Source organism: Cheilinus undulatus, linkage group 6 (assembly GCF_018320785.1).
Source record: "Cheilinus undulatus linkage group 6, ASM1832078v1, whole genome shotgun sequence".
In the NCBI taxonomy this organism is placed as follows: Eukaryota; Metazoa; Chordata; class Actinopteri; order Labriformes; family Labridae; genus Cheilinus; species Cheilinus undulatus.
The window spans coordinates 11,992,515-12,013,974 of NC_054870.1; the positions used below are offsets into that span (position 1 = coordinate 11,992,515).

Sequence of the window (21,460 nt, forward strand, 5' to 3'; positions counted from 1 at the left end):
TTGTTTATGATTTAACCAAATAATACACAAAGCAAGGTTGGGAAGTTTCCACATCAAAACTGTATTTAAATTTGAGTTATTTATTCTTTACAAAAACTCCTTCATGATTGAGCTCCTGTGTGAAATTGTTTATTTATCAGGGCTCCTCATTAGCTGTACTTTACATAAGAGCATGAATTTTAAATACACATCAACTGTCATGATTATTTCTGTCAAACTTAATTATGTCAGTTTGAGCGGACTTGACTCAGCTGTTTGTTTTATTTCTGTTCAGGGCTCAGGAATACGCCAAGACTAAGGCGGCAGACTGCAGCCCCATGCCCTCTCTGGTGGTTTGTCCTCCCACACTGACCGGACACTGGGTGGACGAAGTGGGCAAGTTCTGCTCTAAAGAGTACCTCAATCCTCTGCACTACACCGGACCTCCTACAGAACGAATGCGGTAAACATTTCTGACTTTCTAGTTGGGTAAAAATCCTGTCCAGTGAATGGCTTCACACTTTCTAAGCAAAGAAAGCATTGTTTAATTATTGTTTGGATCAATAATAATACAATAAAAGCATGCTAAATGTGGTTGTTATCATTAAAATGCTCATTTACTAATCTTACTGAACATAAACATGCATACTTTGCAGGTTACAACATCAAGTGAAGAAACACAATCTTATAGTCGCCTCCTACGATGTTGTTCGAAATGACATCGACTTTTTTAGGTGAGTATCACTCCTGTGTCTCCTGTGACTGAGTTTTGGTGGAAAGTGTTTAGTGTTCTACATGAACTTCTTTTTGTCTGTGCTGCAGAAATATCAAATTTAACTACTGTATCCTTGACGAGGGTCATGTTATAAAAAACGGGAAAACTAAACTCTCCAAAGCTATCAAACAGTTGGCTGCCAACTTCCGAGTCATCTTGTCCGGAACGCCCATTCAGGTAAGGTGCCGTTCTGGCCAACAGATAAGTTTGTGGAATGAAAAAGATGCATCCTTATTTCTTTGGTTAGTAGTGTAAGTAGTCGATATTTTTTAATCGATATTTTTCACTGTGTGATCCCAGAACAATGTCCTTGAGCTGTGGTCGTTGTTTGACTTCCTCATGCCGGGCTTCCTGGGAACAGAACGCCAGTTTGCTGCTCGCTATGGTAAACCCATCCTGGCCAGTCGGGACGCTAAAAGTTCGTCAAGGGAACAGGAAGCAGGTACATCAGCTCTCTGCCTCTGACAATATGTCAGTGAAGTTAACTTGTCGTTCAGAAATAAAATTGATTTTAAAGACAAAAACAAAAGCTTTTATGTCATCCACAGCGATTATTATAACAGTCTTTTGACCTGCCTGAGCCAAAAAGAAATATTCACCGCCTGAACTTGGTTCAAAACTCAGTGGCCAGGCTTTTATCTAAAAATAAGAGATCTGAGCATGTCACTTCAGTTTTATCCTCTTTACACTTGTTTCCAGTATGTTTTGAAATTGATTTTGAGATTTTACTGATAACATTTAAAGCCCTTAATGGCCTGGCTCCCACCTATATTTAACCCCTTATGAAGTAGCAATTACTGAGATCTGAGATCCTGGGGCAGGAGTCACTTTGCTGTCACAGGGGCCTGGCTGAACACTAAAACTATTTCCTATTACCTTTCTCTTTGAAAACAGGAAAACAGTTCATCTTAATTATCTCCTTTAACATAGGACATAGTGGGACATTTATGAAGAGAGAAGAGAATGTGGCTCCCAATTCCTTGTGTCAGCTTCATTTAAAGTGATGCACCTCCCAGCTTTTGCATGAAAATAAGAAATAAACATGATTGAAGTAGATTTGAACGTCATCTTCACTGTATTAAACATTTTCATTCATGTTACTAAATTTAACTTATAATTCATGATTCAACCAATGTGGCCAAAAATTACATTAAATCTTAAAAAAAGTGAAAACTAGGCCTAAAAGAACGATTTTTCTTTTCATTATGGCATTTTTGATCATCAAAGAAAAGTGGATAGAGGGGGGCTTAGAGGTAATATTTTGGACTTTGCAAATGGACCCTTGGCCATTTTAGTTTCTAACTGATCTCAGACTCTTCTAATATCCTGTTTTTACAAAGGTCAAACTTTAGTTGAACTGCTTTCTCCATCCAGGTGTCCTCGCAATGGAGGCCCTTCATCGACAGGTGCTGCCCTTCCTCCTGAGGAGGATGAAGGAGGATGTCCTTCAGGACCTTCCTCCCAAAATAATCCAGGACTATTACTGCAACCTGAGTCCTCTGCAGGTATTCACAGATGTTTCCTGAGCTAAAATTAGCTACTTTCTTTGTTCTACTTTCTCCCTCTGAATTTTCTTTTCTTTTCTCTGATTGTCCTCTTCTTTAATTACTTCTTTTTCCGTCATCCCTTTTTTGATCGTTTTTACCCTTTTTTTCTCTCCTTCTTTTTCTTTCACTACTCTTGCATCCTCTTTAATCTTGTAGGAAAACACTGTGTCCTAAGTGCATGCACACACCTGATATTGCTTATAGAATGCTGCATCTGTTAATTATTTACTTCTCTACCCTGAAAATTTCTGTTTGCATTTAAAACAAAGGTGCAAGACAACATGCTGGTTAAATTAAAAAGAAATAGAAATGTGGTGTGTTGTATTGACAGAACTTTAACAGCAATGAGCTGTTTAGTTTTGCCTTAATGTCAACACAAGCCTGAGTATAAAATTCAAGCATGGATATATCACAGATGCACCACTAGCTTCGGCTTGTAAAACAACTTCAGTTGATTGAGAAAAGTGAGAGAAAATCAGGATAATGCTGATTTAGTACACTCCAGCACCTTTTCAATCTCTATTGCTCCTTGTTCCGCATCAATGTCAACATGAGTGACAGAAAGGGAAAAATGGGTAAAAAAGGAACATTACATCATACTGCATCATCACAAGGACACTCTGGTTGAATTAAGCTGATTTTGTTGCAGCACTTGCTCACATTGCATGCTGATTTGGACTCACTGTAGTAGTTTTTATCAGCCAGCTTTAGGCTTTGAAGTTTGCTGGTTAAAGTAGCATTTTTCTATCACAACTCCAAATCAGATCCATGGTTCTCAAATGGTGGGTTGGGACCCAAAAGTGGGTCGTAAAGCTGTATCTCTGGGTTGTCTGGAAAAACGGTCAGAAAGTCTGCTTTTAGTTTGAAGGGCATATCTCCATTCATTTGTTCCAGCACATCATTTGTCCCATCTCACTTCCAAACAGCCCCATTTTTCATTAAAACCATCTGGTTATGATAAAAAATTAAGAGGACTGGGTTGCAATTTGTCAGTAAGGAAGTGTGGTGGGCCCTGACGCTAGACCAGTTGAGAACCGCTGAATAAGGTGATCAATATTAAAATGACAAAGTACGTTATTTGACTGTCTGCAGGTTCAGTTATATGAAGACTTTGCAAAGTCTCGAGCCAAGGCCAGTGTGGAGGACAGCATCTCTACAGCCTCAGCAGAGGAGGAGGAGAAGCCAAAACTGAAGGCCACAGGACATGTCTTCCAGGTATGGGCTTCTTTTTTCCTAAAGTGTCAATCTGCTCTCTAAATACAGTCAAGGATGCTCGATAGAGCTTTAGTCAATATTGTTGTTTTTTTATGCCTTTTGTGATGCAGATGCTCTAAATTCCACCATAATTTCTCCATTCTTTCAGGCACTGCAGTACTTGAGGAAACTGTGCAACCACCCGAGCCTGGTCCTGACCCCGCAGCATCCAGAGTACAAACGTATCACAGAGCAGCTGGCAGGTCAGAACTCGAGCCTTCGGGACATTCAGCATGCACCCAAACTCTCTGCTCTCAAACAGGTAATGTACTTTAGATCAGCTTTACTGTTTTACTGCTTAATTTGAAAATCATTTTGACAAGGTGTTTCCTGTTCTCCAGCTGCTGTTGGACTGTGGGCTGGGTGGTGGTGGAGGATCAGAGGGGGGCACAGAGGCTGTGGTGGCCCAGCATCGTGTGCTCATCTTCTGTCAGTTGAAGAGTATGCTGGATATTGTCGAGCATGACTTATTGAAGCCTAAGCTGCCCTCCGTGACCTACCTGAGGCTGGATGGAAGCGTGCAGGCCGGCCTGCGTCACTCCATTGTTTCCAGGTTAGAGCAGTAAATCATTTAGTCACTTTCGATCCTCAGATTGTGAACTAAAGTTTTCATTTCTAAGTGATAAGAGAGACTTTGTAACTTAAATTCACTTTTTTCCCCCCTCTGATGCTTAGGTTTAACAATGACCCGTCCATTGATGTGCTGCTGTTGACCACTCATGTTGGCGGTCTAGGTCTAAACCTGACTGGTGCAGACACTGTGGTGTTTGTTGAACACGACTGGAACCCCATGAGAGACCTGCAGGCCATGGACCGAGCCCACAGGATAGGACAGGTACTGTGATATAGAAACCATTAAAGGTGTTGAGAATTTGTTTCAAATACTTTGAAAAAAAAAAAAAAATACAAGTGATAAGGGTTTCATTGATCGCTCTTTGATTTGGATGTTTCTGTCTAACTCGCCTATTAGAGCATGTCTTAAGGAGGAAAAAATACAATCTCTTAACTATGTAGCTTAACGTTAGCCTGCAGCTACTTTTGATCACATTATGGACGCCACCAAAGTCAGAGATATCAGCTGAAACAAAAAGTTCAAGCTTGGACTTCTTTCCAAAAATCTTCCCTTTTAAGCTGTTTAGCTGGCTTTTGCCTAGGCCTGGGCGACATGGCCTAAATATCATATCACAGTATTTTTCTTACCTTTGACAGTAACCATATTGCGGTATTACAAAATTAAAAGACATAATGCTTTCCAATTCAAATTCAGTGGTTACAAACCCCCTTCTCTGCTTAAAACAAGCCTTTGGTTGAATACTCAGTGATGTCTAAGCATAGGACACAGAAAAAACACAAAAATTTAAGCCATTCTATGTTGACTTCTTTCTAACTGCGCTCCAAGTTTCACATTTCATCTCTATACTGCTGAGGTGTGTGAAGCTGCTAATGACTTGAGAACATTTCTTGATGAGGGCGTTCACAATTAAAGCGTTTTAGAAAAATATCATCTGCAGACTATTTGTGATGAGCTTGACCGCTAGTTTACAGCTGCTTCTCTGACCTCATGTAACGTCGCAGCTGAATCTTTGCTAACCGAGGACTTGGAAAAGAAGATCATAAGTTAAAAACACACCTTAAATGGTTGTTTAAGCTGTGTTAAGATGAACTGCTGCAGCACTGGGCTTAAGACAAACTAAAACCAGCCTAAGTCAGCACACATCTTGTGTTAAACCCCAGGCAGGCTGACAGAGACGGCACACTGACTCCGTTGCAGTACAGCGATCAAACTTGGAAAGGAAAGAACACATGTCACTGTTGTCACTGCTTTTGTCATTGTAGTTACAACGGTTAATTCCCTGACTACATGTAATGGTAGAGCAAAGCGTGCTAATGACTGGACTCAGCGTGAGCTGTCTGTCACAAATCACTCTGCTCCACCAGCTGTAGGAGCGGATATGCCTCACACGCTCATCATAGCACAATGTAGGCATTTAAACCAGTGATGTCAAGTGTTGCAAAAATCCATTCCGCGGTTGAAATGTTACCGGTGATGGTATTGATACCGATTTACCACCCACCATTACTTTTGCCTGATTCATGCCTCTGTGGCAAATCTATGCCGATCAGGTCTGCAAACAAGTGAACCCTACGTTGAGGCCTACATAAGTAGCAGACATGCACCTCCTTAAGAAAAAGGAACAATGCATCGAAACAATGCAGGCTGCCATGTCTGGGATTGGTTCACTGCTTAGAACAGCATAGTACAATATAATACAGTCATACAACCATGATATTAAACATCTTGACCGCTTGTATACAATATGACAAATGAAACATGGTGAATCTCAGCCCAACTTCAACAATCAATCATATGCCTCAAATTGGGTCAGAAATGGCCTGAAATCACAAAAGTCTCCATAGCTTTATGAACATGATTGCAAATATAGTTTTCTTAACTTCAGTTCTTCAAATCAACCTAGGGCACTCACTCTTTTGAACAGCATGAATTGTGTCCACTAGGGGTGCACAATATTATGGGTATGATATTAATCTAAGCAGATATTGGTGTAAGAATTAATGAATTATCATACTGAAGTTTTCTTCTTTGTTCGTTCTCATTTCTAAAACGTTTAAGTGTGATTTAAGACTTGAAGAGTAAGGTCTGAACTATATTTAACATCTGTATCAATATGAGTAGCAGTTATAATGAATTTACTAATATCAGCAATGATCTAATATCTTGCACTGCTGGTTTACAGTAACATTGTAATTCGAATGTAAGATATATGATGACTTACAGTGATCCTGTTGCCTACAGTGGGATGTTTGTCAGTGTTTCCCCTTATGAATTATTAAATACAGCCTTGGATTGTGTGACACCACTGTTTTTGTCTGAAACCAGTGAAGCAAAAACAACCAAGTGAAATTAACTTGGCATGGAGGCCCTGTCTCCTTCTCGTCTGGTATGCTCTGTAAACTTTGTCTTTGTGTCTGTACAGAAACGGGTGGTGAACGTGTACAGGCTGATCACTCGAGGAACGTTAGAGGAGAAGATCATGGGTCTGCAGAAGTTCAAGATGAGTATTGCCAACACAGTCATCAGCCAGGATAACTCCAGCCTGCAGAGCATGGGCACAGACCAGCTTCTCAACCTGTTCTCCCTGGATAAGGTGAGACCCCCAGGAAGTTCTCCCATAGATACAGAGCTGAGGGTGGGGCTGAAGGGTATCACAGACCACCCAGAAAGGCAAATACACGTTTACATTTTACAGCTGGTGATTCTATTACCCCACAAGTTCAGTTTGATCTCATTTTCTCTGGTTTACAGAGTAAAATAATATGCACAGAGCTGAACACATTGAAACTGTGAGAACATAAGTAAAATGCATCATTAAAGGGGTCTCCATACTTAGTAGTAAGATGAGCCAGTTGATTTCACACCCAAAATGCTGTCAAAATCGTTTTTCCATGTTTCACACACAGCCTCCATTATTCTCTATTAGAAAAGATATTTAAAAACCACCTCCTTAACACACTCCAAGTTGCTGAGTTGTCAGTGAGTAACACCTGAATTACTGATTATTTTTATTTACAGACATTGCCCATCAATTCACACAGGCTTTAAAACAGACATCCTACACAACTATTTTATATATCCTTTATTTAAGCAGAGAAACAACTGAGACCAAGGTTTCTCTCCCAGGGGTGTTCTGCAACAAAACAATACAATGCAGGATTAGAAAAACATGTACATCATGGTTAAATTAGTTACAAATACATTCATAAACACATACACTTAATTGTAAACTCATGCCCTGGTTAATAAAAAAAATAATTTAAAGCAGCTGCAATCACCAGCTCTTTAAAATGCTGTATGATAACAAAGAGGGCAATCTAGCTGTCAGTTGAAAATTATTCCACATATTATTCGGTGCAGATTTCACCTGGGTCCCCCCTTTGAATAGAGGTAAAATGTGCTGCTTTCCAAATATCAGGTTCAATCCCAGTTCTGCCCTATGCTGTTTGAAAGCTTGGCGTTTTTAAAGTGATCCAGCTCTGAGATCTGATTGTCAAGGTTGAGATGTTTATAGATAGGAGAGAAGTCAAGTAAGGAGGGAGTTTACCAATGAATGCTCTGTAAAAAAACAGAATACTGTGCTGCTTTATACACTGCCTTAACAAGACCAGTAATATATGGCGTCCAATGGCTTCAAAACAGAAGCAGCTGCATGTGTATAGAGGATGTCTTCACAGTCTAAAACTGGCAGTGTTGTTGTCTGGACAATCTTTTTTCTGTTTCTCACTGACCGGCAGGATTTATCCCTGTACAGAAAACCAAGTTGCGGTTTTGGTTTCCTAATTAAATTTGAGCTATGAGACCTAAAAGACTCTTGATCTAGCCATACCCAAATACTTGAATTGATGAACACATCAATTTTTTAACGTAATGTGTACAAGATGACATCAAGATGGTCAATGGTCCGCCTTGAGAAAATCATATAACTGGTCTTAGCGGGGTTTAGCATTAGTTTAAGATCAATTAGCGCTTGTTGGAATACATTAAAATCAGACTGTAACTGGGTCAAAGCTTGACTGTGTGCAGGTGCTGAGGAATACAGTATTGTATCATCTGCATAAAGATGAACCTTACAGTACTTTCTTTTTTTCTCCAATGTTATTAATGCATAATGTAAATAGAAGCGGACCAAAAGATGTATCCCTGGGGGGACTCCTTTGCTTATCACTTTGAAGGTAGATCTTACACTGTCTGCAACAATTGCTTGAATCCTATTTATTAAATAATTTTGAAACCAGATACATACAGTCTTAACACCAACTTTAGAAAGCTCGCATAACAGAATTGCTCAACTGTGTCAAAGGCTTTTGACAGATCAATAAACATGGCAACACATTTCTGACCATTATTAATTGGGGTGATATTGTCGTTAATGACATGAGTTGTTGCTGAAACTGTACCGTCATCGGAACCCTGACTGATGGGGAGAGAGAATATTATTTGAAGCTAGGTAGGTACGCAGTTGATGGTTAACCAGTGATTCTAACATTTTTGCAAGACAGCAAAGTTAGGAGATGGATCGGTAGTTGTTGATTTCACCTGGGTCACCCCCTTTGAAGAAAGGTAAAACATGTGCTGCTTTCTAAATATCAAGTATAATCCCAGTCAGAAGAGCCAGATTAAAAACATGAGTGATGGGTTTGACAATTAATGGGGCAGTCAGCCTATTAGAAACCATCAGATGTTTTTGAGAAAACACTTAAATGCTGATTTGAATAAGCCTTAAAATGCTAAAAAAAAAAATTAAGAGGGCACATTTCAGTGAGGTGCAAGTTAAAAAAGAATAAATCTGCCGTGTGATTGAGAGGATGTGAAGATATTTACAGGCTGAAGTCTTCAGAGTTTCACTTACCCCTGCTATTCATCACAAACTGAGATGTGATCACAACCAAAATGGGATCAGTTTTTAACTTTACAGATTTTGCTGCCTCACAGTGTTTTCACAGAGATTAATCAGAATCTGAAATATCCTGCTGTCTGCAGTTTTTTTGACCATATTTTGCAAGCCTGCAAAAAGAAACGCAAGTGATTCCAGCAGCGTAATTCAAACTACAAATAGTACATACTCACAAAGCCTGGGGCTACAGATGAAGAATTACAAACTTGCTGAAAGTAAAAAAAAAATTAAAGAAAGACATTGGGTTTATTAATAGTTCAAGTAAAAAGAGTGTAAAAAAACATCAAAATTAAATTATGCAGAACAGGCACAAATGTGCATCAAAATTCCCCAGATGTAAGATAAAAGTGCTTTATACTCAAAATACAATAGGCAGGAAAATGAGAGGCACCAAGTGTATAAACCCAGGTAGCTCTCGCTTTTCAGTCCAGCACACCTGACACATATACACTTAAAATGGTCCCATGTGTGCATGCATGGTGTGCTGCTCTACCTGCTTAACATGCATTATATTTCGCTGATTTTCCTGCGGTATCTTTGTGTTTCAGGGTGAGAAGACGGAGCAGACACCGTCAACCTCAGGGAAGGCTTCCATGAAGTCTGTGCTGGACGGACTGGGAGAGTTATGGGACCAGCAGCAGTACGACACAGAGTACAACCTTGATACCTTCATGCACTCCCTAAAGTAACACTGCAAGACCTCTCCCAACCCCACCCACACAGCCTTCATCTGCTGACCGAGCTGGACCTGGTCAGAGCCGAAGGAGACCTAAACTGCTGCTGACAATTGTCTGAGTCCACCCTCACCTAACACAGGATAGAGGAGTTGTGCATTAAGTCCCAAGGCAATAAGTCAAACACAGCCAAAATAAATCTCAACCTTTATTTTAATTCTTTCAAGTTGAACGGTACGCTGCTACAACATGTCTTAACATTATTTAGGAATCCCATAATTCCTTAAGTTGTCAGAATTGCCCTTTAGAGGAGGTACAGCGTTGTACCGTCTGTACTGTCCAACATCTCCAGTGTTACTTTACATCATCTGCATTTGTTACCAGTGAGGATGCATCATAGTTATTGTTCCAGCACCAGGAGCTGATTCTACAGCCTGCTGCTTTTTCTCCCATGATGCATTGCCCAAGTATACAGTGTTAACTGATTTAGACACCGTTACCCTTATGTCTCCCTCGTCTCATGGTCTTAAAGTACTGCGGCCCTGCCGAGCCCGTCAGTGGCTCTCTGACTGACTCAGACATGTTTCTGTGCTACAAAAGGGAAACGGGGTGAGAGTGGCGAGCTCACTGGAGGATCCACAGGACGTCTTCACAGGCTTTAATGGCTGACTGGTGAGCAGATTGTCCTCCAGATGGCGCTGTAGTTTCCACTCTCCCCAGGAGAGTCTGTTCACATGACCTGTTTGTGTGAGAAATTAATGAGTGCGTCCAGCTCTTCCACATGTGGTGTCAGAATGAGCACTTGAAGCAGCGTTACAAAGACTGAACATGGGGCCAAGGTGAAACTGGTACCTGAAAGACACCACAAGTATTTTAAAGAGACAAAAATAGACTTGTACATATTTCTGTAACTGCTGCTTTTTGTTTATGATTGTGGAGTTGTAATAAATTCTACAGACCTTTGAACTACGTCTGTTTTTATTTCACCGTGTGAGGACAAAGATGGCCACTAGATGGTGTGGTAGAATATTAGGAAAATGATACAGGAAAAAATACTTCCACTGACCCATGAATTATGCACGTGCAAAGACAATTTATATTGTTTGACATTAACTTTAAGCAAATGCTAATTGATCAAAGAAGAACAGAGGCAGATACTGCCACAAATGTGGTTGTGAAAAACTGGTCAATTTATCCTGAAACTAAAACTTCTAGGCCAATAAAATCTTAAAGGAATAAAATAGTGTTCTAATATGTAATGTTCTACTTGGATATAAAATTTTTATTTTATTTTATTTTGGCTCAAAGTCCCAGACTTTGGGACAAAATAAGATGGTACAGTTACGGACGGAAGTATTGGCACCCCTGGAATTTTTCCAGAAAATACACCATTTCTCCCAGAAATTGTTGCAACTACAAATGTTTTTGGTATACATGTGTTTATTGCCTTTATGTGCATTGGAACAACACAAAAAAACCAGAAGAAAAAAGACAAAATTGACATAATTTTACACAAAACTCAAAAAATGGGCCAGACAAAATTATTGGCACCCTCAACTTAATATTTGGTTGCACAGCCTTGGAAAAAAAATAACTGAAACCAATCTCTTCCCATGACCATCAACAAGCTTCTTACACCTCTCAACTGGAATTTTGGACCACTCTTCTTTTGCAAACTGCTCCAGGTCTCTCAGATTTGAAGGGTGCTTCTTGCAACAGCAGCTTTGAGATCTCTTCATAGGTGTTCAGTGGGATTTAGATCTGGACTCATTGCTGGCCACTTTAGAACTCTACAGCGCTTTGTCTCCAACCATTTCTTGGTGCTCTTTGATGTATGTTTGGGGTCATTGTCCTGCTGGAACACCCATGACCTCTGACACAGACCCAGCAGCCCAAAATTTTTTGATAGTCTCCAGATTTCATAATTCCTTGCACACAGTCAAGGCACCCAGTGCCAGAGGCAGCAAAATAACCCCAAAACATTCTGAAGCTCCACCATGTTTGACTGTAGGTACTGTGTTCTTTTCTTTGTAGGCCTCATTCTGTTTTCTGTAAACAGTAGAATGACGTGCTTTTCCAAAAAGCTCTACCTTAGTCTCGTCTGTCCACAAAATTTTCTCCCAGAAGAACTGAGGCTTACTCAGGTACATTTTTGCAAACTCCAGTCTGGCTTTTTTATGTCTCTTTGTCAGCAGTGGGGTTCTCCTCAGTCTCCTGCCATAGCGCTTCATCTCATTCAGATGATGATGTATGGTCCGAGCTGACACTTTTGCACCCTGAGACTGCAGGACAGCCTGAATTTGTGTGAAAGTTGACTGAGGATGTTTATCCACCATTCCAACTATCCTGTGTTGCATTCTTTTGGCAATTTTTTCTCTTCCATCCACGTCCAAGGAGATTAGCCACAGTTCCATAGGTTATAACCTTCTTGATTATATTACGCACAGTGGAAAATGACTTTCAAGATCTCTGGAGATGGTCTTGTAACCTTGAGATTATTCATATTTTTCAACAATTATGCTTCTTAAGTCCTCAGACACTTCTCGGCTCTTCTTTCTCTTCTCCATGCTTGGTGTGACACACACAGGCACACAACACAAAGGTTGAGTCAACTTTTATACATTCTAACTGGCTTTGGGTGTGATTTTTATATTGCCGGCACCTGTTACTGCCACAGGTGAGTTTAAATGAGCATCACATGCTTGAAATAAAATGATTTACCCACAGTTTTAAAAGGGTACCAATAATTTTGTCCGGCCCATTTTTTGGGTTTTGTGTAAAATTATGTAAATTTTGTCTTTTTTCTTCTGATTTTTTGTGTTGTTCCAATGCACATAAAGGCAATAAGCGTGTGTACCAAAACATTTGTAATTGCAACAATTTCTGGGGGAAATGGTGTATTTTCTGAAAAATTCCAGGGGTGCCAATACTTCCGTCCATGACTGTATATGTGAGCTTTTTGATATGGTCTAGTGATGGAGAGGATACCATATCAAAGACCACAAAGTTTCAGTGTCATACAACATTTTATAAGATTCATTAGCACAGGGAAAGGAAAAAATAAAGTGGTATGATGAACTGTAGCAGCTCTGAGTATAAGCAGCATTGAACTCCATGTGTTCAAATCACATGTATACTGAAAAGGACATTCAAACCAAGTCATCAGTCTTGAACCTTGCTGGAACAGGATCAGTGTTCAAGTCAGAAAATAAAATCACAAGTTTACAGTTTGAAAACACTGGCATATTTGAGGAAAAAGCACTCAACCTGTGATCTTTTTCATCTATTTAGAGATCACAGCACAGCAAGACCTACAGTGTTTACCTACCCAGAGAAGAGGTGAATGTACAGTTTGATATCCAGTCTAGGACATTAAACAGGTAGGAATTTCTAGAAAGTTTTAAAATATTTTTGTTTGCAAGACATTTTATGGTTCAGCCAGGCAAAACCAGACCCTTTGTGTGTTCTCTGAGTGGTCCTCTTACATACCAGTCAGATAGCCCCTTTTTATAGCAACTATTGCCGAGCAAACGTTTCTCAGGCCAAAGCTGTGTCCAAGTTTTTCAGTACTTTTCATAACCATAAAATTGTGACCTCAGTTTCTTTACTTCAACCTGGTTAATGTGTGCATGTGGTGTCTAGAGACACTGGAAATCAGAGGTCAACCGATTACCACTCTGGCTGATTATTGGGACCAGTATTTGGCATTTGGCTGATTATCTTTATCAGCATTATATTTTACTGATAATCAATAAAATTAATCAACCAAAAAGTGCTCTACTTTTGCTCCACTGCATGGTGTGTCTTCCACTCTGGCTTTATTTTTATTCTCCACAGTCTCAACAAATATCCTGCATACAACACAATCTGATTGGCTGGACATCACATGAGTATGAGCCAATCAACAATTAAGCCTGGGGGCCACTGACACAGTGAGTGTACGGCATCACTTCCTGTTTGCCTGTTGCTACTGTGCTACTCTATGCTATTTCTCTTGCTGATAAAGCTAGGGCTAAATTACTTTTTTTTTCATGCAATTTTACTTTTGCCACATTAAGTACATTTTGTAGATTATACATATTGGTTACCATTATTGGTTATCGGTCTCATGAGCTACTAATAACTGGGATCTGTATTGGCTGTGAAAAAATCTTTACCGGTGGACCCCTACTCAGAATATCCACAATGTGACCTAGGAGCAGGTTTCATCCTGTTTTCTAAACCTAAGATTAATTAGGAAAACCACCTTCTTTGGATTTGACTTTGGACAACAGTCACAAAAATACTGGCAACTGCTTAAAGGTAAGAAACAATATATCTAATACTAATCACATGATGTAATGTAAAGACGCTATGGCATAACTTTAAAGCACACCTACTAACAGTTTTTGATGTTGCTATTGTGTAATGTTAGCTAGTAAGTACCCAGATCAGAATGCATAACATGTCTTATTCTCAAAACAGGCACTATGTTGATGTTCAGTGGAAGGACAGTAGTTAGTAGACATCGGCTGCATCAGGTATCTATGTTTTAGGCAATTTTACAAGTCTATAGAGATTTTGAGTTGACCTCATAAATCATACTGTAACTTTACTGGCTCAGCTTAGTAACCAAAGTGTGCAGAGCTCGCCAAAGGGTCAGTTATTGTGTCAATTAAAAAAAATCTGTAAGTGAGGCAATACTTCCTGTTCTGAGTCCTTGAAGACGGCAGAAAAGGCAGGAGTAGTTTAAAGGCAGAGGAAGGAGGTTGTCATTGACATTAGCTGTACATTGATCTGGTGATTTTTTTCTTTTTAAAGACAGAAAAATTCAAAACAGAGCCTTCACTTTAAAATTGTCTGCCATTTAATTAAAATGGCTGTTTCAGCATGTCTCATGTCTGTACACTTAACATGAATTTAAACCTTAAAGCTTGTTAGTTTAGCATAACGCTGTAGGAAGTAACTGCCCTGACCAAATGACTAGCATAGCTAGCATAAAGACTACAACAACTAGCCTGGCTTGGCTGAAAAAGAGCATACCAAAAAGTCGATGTGGCTTCTAGAAAGCTAAGTGCTAACTAATTAAACTACAATATTCCGTGTGAAAAATGTTGTGCAAATGTTCAAACAATATTTTTTAGACAGGATAAATTTCTTGCAAGGCTTTTCTAATGGTAACCAAGCTTTAGCTTAATACAAAATATAGCATAAAGGCAAGAAAGTGGTGTTTAATCCAGTTACTACCAAGAATTTCAAAGACAGAGCTCGTTAAAAGTGTCTTGAACTTCAAGCAGCACTGCCAGTGACCATTTTTCTTGGCAATCATAAAAACAAAAGGCAGAGTTAAATCAGTTAACTTCTGTCTCGTTTAATAAATCTTCTCTCTACACAAACCAAACTTTTCTATACCAAATTTGCCAAAAAAAATCAATAGTAATAATAATTCGTCTCTTGTTGTTAACGGTAGGTTAGATAGTTGTCTGGCAGTTTATCTCTGCATGTACGCTTTATACAGTGGTGTCAATATTGTCTAAAAATAACACAAAAAATCGATGTATCATTCATTCAATTAATATTTGATTAATACTGAATAAAAATAAATGCAAGTTTTTCTTGTATTCGTTTCTGAAAGACATCAAATATACAAGAAACAGTTTGTTTTTTATGATTTTTAAAAATCTATGTAAGGATCATAAGCTTTGCTAAATCAAACTGGACCACTTTGTGGAAACAGACCACGCGTGAGTGACTCATCTAGGGTTTAAATGGAGGCTTTTTAAAGGTCACATATTATGCAAAATACACCTTTTCAGGTTTTTCTAGCAAAAATATGTGCCCCTGGCCTGTCCACAATCCCCCCAAGAATCAGAAGAATTCATTCCCTCCCCCACTCTCTCCACCTTTCAGAAGATGTGTGCTGAAACAAGCCGTTCTCAGATTTTCCCCTCATGATGTCAAGTGGGGAGTTAGCCCCGCCCCCAGATTCAGTTGGCCCTTTCTACTTGGAAGAAAGTTCCGCCCCCAGGATCAGGAGAGCCACATCAATTAAGTCACATTCATTTCCTGAGAGGGGCGGAGTCAGAAAGCTCATTAAGATTTAAAGCCACAGACACAGAAACAGCTCGTTCTGAGCAGGCGTGTTTTGGGGACCTCTGAGATCAATATAAATTTGTCTTAAAGGGGTATAGTATATGACCTTCAAATTCCTACCTGCTGCCATTTCTCTCTGACTTTAAATTTTTGCCTGAACATTTCACTACTTTCGGCACACAAAAGTATCTTAAGAACTAAGAATGTTTATATTTTCACAAGTTGAACACCTGGCACAGTCTTGAACAGTTCAAAACGGCCTTTTTGGTAACGTTGTTCTGTAGAGATTTCATCTTTTTCCTTAAGGGGTGTTCTCTTGTATGCTTCATCTGCAAAGAACCTATTGTGTTTTCAAACTGCATTTCGTTTGCTGTGTTCATGAGAAGAGACCATATGAACGCCTTTCTTTGTTGCTCAGATTTTTCTGAAATCTTGAAGTTTAGACCTTTTCAACCGCATTGAAAATGAGTTCCATTTAAAGAAAACACTAGTTAGCAATCTCCTTTAGTATAACGCTGACTCCATACAGGTTCAAGGACTCAATGCTGCAGCGCTCCAACCGTGTTCCCCATGTTTCACAATTACATCACAACAGCATGTATGCTCCATTCTGCAATTTTTTATTTTATTGCCCATTCATTTGTTTACATTGCGAATCACTTAAACATCACCAACCACCAATCTGCTGTGTGTGAGTATTTTTTTCCACACTAATGTAAGCAACATCAGCGAGTTAACACATAAAGCTTAGCAGTTCAAGAATCGAGACACTTTAGTAACAATATAACAAACTTTTTTTCAGCTTCAAAAAAATGAAAAAGTGAACAAACCAAAAAAATAAAACTTTAAAGGATTAGCATCATAAAATTAATTTATTCCAAGTAAAAATACAAAATAATATTAATGACATTGACCAGATATGAAAGTTTCCCCAGAAACAACTATCAATGGTTGAGAAATAAGTCGGTAAAGAAAAACACAAAATAAAAATGAAAATATGTAAATATGTTTAAATTCTTTTCTTTTTTAGCAAAACTTTCTAAAAATAATGAAAATTTTTCTCAGTACAAAGGCTACATTACTACTGGAAGGTACTAGCAGGTAGGTAAATACACAGTAGAAAATGATTTTAGTGAATCACAATGCTTGCAATGAAAATAATTCTGCAATAAAGATTTATGCCTCTTTTTCTTGTTTTCTTCTTTTCTACAAACAGTACAAACAGTATTGCACATTACAACAAAGAATCAAGGTTCTCAGCCTTAAAAAATGGGACTAATTCAAGTCTTGCGTGAATAGAAGGCCACCAGTCAATTGATGCACCTTGGGGGCTTCTGATCAAGTTACAGGTGAAAACATTTGTTGTGTGTATTTTTGTGTTAAAAACAACATTCTCGCCTCTCCGACTCCTGCGGTTCTGTGACGCTCACAAGTCTCCGCTTAGCTACGGGGGTCATGTTTTTCAAAACAAAAGGGAGCACAAACTTTAAGGAAACATTAAAAAAACTTCTCTTAAAAAAATAATGAACAGAAGATCTCTTTCACACTTATCTGGTCAGCGTAGTAAATGATTGATTATAAATATAGAAAAAACGTGGGAAACGTTCTGATTCTTCCATGAGCACCTGATATTTTGTTTAATTTTTTTTAAGAGCTCTTCTCATTTGTATGGACCAAGAGGCAATCTTCATGGCTGACGGATGAAGCCAAAGTGGAAGTGCAAAAACTGCAGTTCCTCAAGTGTCCACTAGAGGCTGAGTGCAGAAGCACCAAAAGTCACATGTACACCCATGTTAAAATGCTGAGTATTACAGCAGAAATGAACATGTTTACAGCCTGGTTTAAAAAAACATTCTGGTTGGAATAGCTCATGTCTTTATGGGCACACACTGTGTTGGTGTGAGTTCTTTCATAACTCATGTGTTTTTGGTTTTAAAAAGGGTACGAGTTATGCATAAGTAGCGGCATGGCTGATATGGACGTAAGCCAGCATGTTGTAGCCATGTGTCTGGAAGCTTCACCCTTTGTTTCCACTTTAGTATGGTTACAGAAGCAAGGCAACAGGAAATCCATTCTGATATCTAATGTGCCTTTGAAACTCCAACAACCCTTAAAATTTCAGTACTGCTATGTCAAAAAATTGAATTTGTGCAGTGCATACCCGAGGCCATGCTTACACACCACATTAATCCCCCCACTCTGCCCTAAAGGTGTTGGCTTTGTTAATTTTTTGATAGATTATTTTCCCACGCCCTGCATAATATGCAGGGACATCTAGTGCACTACCAGGGTTGTGTCAGTTCTCTTTCCTGTGCTGCCTTAAACCTCCCTTCGGCCTTAATTTTTTGCCCAAACATTTCTAAAAGTTCTGCACAGTACTGTACATCTTTAAATTGAATATTTCACTTAAAGCTACTGCAAGACAACTTCTTGCTTTATTTTTTAGCATTATTAGCCCTGTACTTATCTTGATAATTCTCTGAGCACATATTACAAGCCATTGAATGGCGGAAAACTGCAATTATCCACCACCCATGGCTACAGGTAGTTTCTATTAGATTTCCATCCATCTGTAAGAAACTGCACTTCCTAGGAAGTATCATCTGCATATTGATTAAAGCAGTCCACTTTCTGCTTTCCTGATTGGGTGAAAACAAGCCTTAAGACTGAATGGCAGTGGATTAGAAAACAGCAGCAGCAGTAGTACTGTGTTGCATTTCATGCTTCAAACAATTAAAAAGCCACAATTAATAAACTGTTTTTTAACTTAACTTAAAAGTGAACGAAAAGCTCTGTGGCCCTCGGCTCAAACAAATGAAGAGTAAAGTGGCCAAATGTGGGACAAGTGTTGTGCTCCTACTGATTTTAAGACAGTGATCCTCTGTGATAGCAGGAGCTGTGGTCTGCCTGGATGTTGCCAGAGTCATCTGTAATTCACTAATTATTAACGGAAGTTAGGCTCCAACTCATCGAATGTAGCTGAAATACACACATGATGTCAGTTCATGACATCTTAACTTTATTTTACAATGCTACAATGCCAGTCAGTATTTAGAACCTTGGTTCTCAACTGGTGGGCTGGAACCCAATAGTGGGTCGCAAAGCCATTTTCAGTGGGCCTAGAAAAATATGTCACAGAAAGTCTATGATATGCTTTTATTTTGAAGGAAATGTCTTCTTCATCGTTTAGTTCTGGTACATCTTTTGTGCCATCTCAAGTCCAATTTTAATTTAAAATTTGGATTATGATTGGAAACTTTAAGAACGCTGGGTCATGATTTGTCATTGAGTAGGTGATGGCTGGTCCTGAAGCTAAACCAGTTGAGGACCACTGATTTAGAAGTCATCATTTTCATGTTTTACCCATTGATCATTGGTTTTGGGCACCTATTAGCCTCTAAACTGTCCACTTTTTGTATTTCAAGCCTTTAAATCCCTAAAGACACTTCTTTCCCATTTCTTGCCATTCATTTTGATGGAATGTTTTCACCCAGATATGGTGGAATCAGCCTCATTTCAGGCAAAGTACCCGGATGGATTGCTCCAATCAATACAGATATCAGTTACATACTTCAGTGGAAACAAGGGGTAAGGCCGGCCTCAGCTACGCCTCCCGGTCAGTTTCAAGACTCACTGAGAGCTTGAAACAGTCTGAATTTCAGCATGGCAGCCGCTACGGAGTGGCTTCAAACGCCCCCATCAGTCACCAGATGGCTGGCGTCACTGATGCTTCATCCAATATTTTCAACACTATGATTTCAACCAATTTGACCAGTGGGACCCTCACCCATTCTCAATGGTGATAAAGTAGACTCTCACTAACTACGTCATTATATTAGTTATAAAGCTCCTTCAGTTGTCTTTTTTAAAAAATAAATTCTTAAAATAAAAGCAATAAAGCATGATAAAAATAAAAAAAAACAAAAAATCATCCATCTGTTAAATCATTTCTCTTAAAGAATTAAATTAATATATAGTTTTTCATCTGAATAAACTTACTTAGAAAATATCAGTTTCTCTCCTAGTATATTTCAAAATTGAGGTATTGCAAAAGATCTTGTCAGTCAGAAAGCACGCTTTATCTTTTTTTTTTTTTCTTTTTTTGTCTTTTAACAAAAAGAACCGCTGACCGTCGAAAACTGTTCAGATACAAAGAGTAGTGCATAACAATATCGATCATAGAGGAGGAACAAACATAGAAAACCTGTCCGGGTGGGGGAAAGAAATGTCACAAAAACACCCAGAATTCACTTTCAGAGATATACGTATTATTACTCATGGTTAGCCTCTTTTTTTTTCTATTCATAAAAAAGCATCTTTTGCTTTGATTTCTTGGACAACAGAAACACCAATCCTCAAGCACAAAACAGTTTGCGACTAAAATAAGAGAGAGGAGGTGCCGGCATTTGACGCTCACACCTTACAGACAAAAAAAAGGGAACAGGACACACGTGAACTTGCAATGTTGCAGGATCCCGCTCAGATTGTCCACATAACTGCTAAAACCAGTGTAACTCGCCACTCAAATCAAGAGACGCCCCATCTTCAGCATCCAATTCCTTCCCTCTCCCAAGAATCCTGTTGAACTGTCGAACCCTTTGATAAAAACTGAAAGGTAAAGATGTCCACCTTTTGAGCAGGTCCTTAATTTCAAGCTTTGCAGGAAAAAAACATCTGGATAAATATGGTAACCCCAGCTTGCACTTCAGCATGTTCTGGTGTTGTTAGTCAAACCCCAAACCCACCCACCATCCCACCCCTCTCCAGCCATTTAGTGAGAACGTATGCAGAGCTCAACCTCAAGGCTCCCGTAGCTTCACTATAGCCGTGTCTGAAACCACATCCATTCACACTATCCAGTACAAAGTAGTTACAAGTTAAGAACAACTAATGTCCTGATGGCTGGTACAAAATAAAAGCTCTTCTGCCACAAATAAAGTGAGCCCATTTTTTTAAAGAAACATGTTCATGTTTATCACTAAATTAACCCAGCCACAGCTGAATTCTTTTAACTACAGTAAAATATAGGGATGTACGACATTGGATTTTTGCAGATATGCGGATACATACAGGTTCACTCTAGCCGATACCGATATTGAAATGTGTTTCTCAGACCTAAAAATTCTTTCCTTTGAACACTTCAAGGTTTGAGGATGAACAAAGAAACAAAGCTTAGTCCTTAAACAAACCTTAAAGTTTAAAGATGAGGATAAATAAAGAACAAGACCTCAGCTGACACAAGTCTGTAGGTCCACCTTAAACTCCACTAAATCATGAGTATAAATTTGCAGTCGATATATATGCAAAAAAACATCGGATGTAAATAGCAGCAGAAATTTTGATACCTGCTGATACTGATATTTGCCTTTTTAAGCTAATGTATCGATATCAGGCACACAATATTGTGCATCCCTAGTGAAATTCCAAATATAAGTTGCCCTGAAACTGTTTATAAATCAAAATATAAATAAGTAAAGTGAAAGCAAGTCAAACAATTCCAGGACATAGCCTGCTGTTAACACTCCCGCGAGAAGGTGGGGCCCTGAAGCTAGAGAACTTAAGACCACCGGACTCGGTCATAAACTTGAACAAGCAGACACAAGGTCTACATTGTTTCCATCATAAATCACTCTCTTATGTTAGTTTTATTTACCTGCAAAAACACCCACATTTGATGAATGGTGGGTG

General features: G+C 39.0%; 1 protein-coding gene across 1 annotated transcript in view; it reads left to right on the forward strand.

The window, feature by feature from the left end:
• The window catches only part of btaf1 (BTAF1 RNA polymerase II, B-TFIID transcription factor-associated), a 44,038-nt gene extending 33,372 nt beyond the window's left edge, over positions 1-10,666 (forward strand). Inside the window, exons 28-38 of the mRNA XM_041789243.1 lie at positions 275-442; positions 636-713; positions 802-931; positions 1,055-1,196; positions 2,129-2,259; positions 3,394-3,516; positions 3,665-3,817; positions 3,897-4,108; positions 4,231-4,390; positions 6,552-6,722; positions 9,575-10,666. Coding sequence (XP_041645177.1) covers positions 275-442; positions 636-713; positions 802-931; positions 1,055-1,196; positions 2,129-2,259; positions 3,394-3,516; positions 3,665-3,817; positions 3,897-4,108; positions 4,231-4,390; positions 6,552-6,722; positions 9,575-9,715 — 1,609 coding nt within the window. The 3' untranslated portion in view covers positions 9,716-10,666. The remainder of the gene's footprint in view (positions 1-274; positions 443-635; positions 714-801; positions 932-1,054; positions 1,197-2,128; positions 2,260-3,393; positions 3,517-3,664; positions 3,818-3,896; positions 4,109-4,230; positions 4,391-6,551; positions 6,723-9,574) is intronic.
• The last annotated feature ends 10,794 nt before the right edge of the window (positions 10,667-21,460 follow it).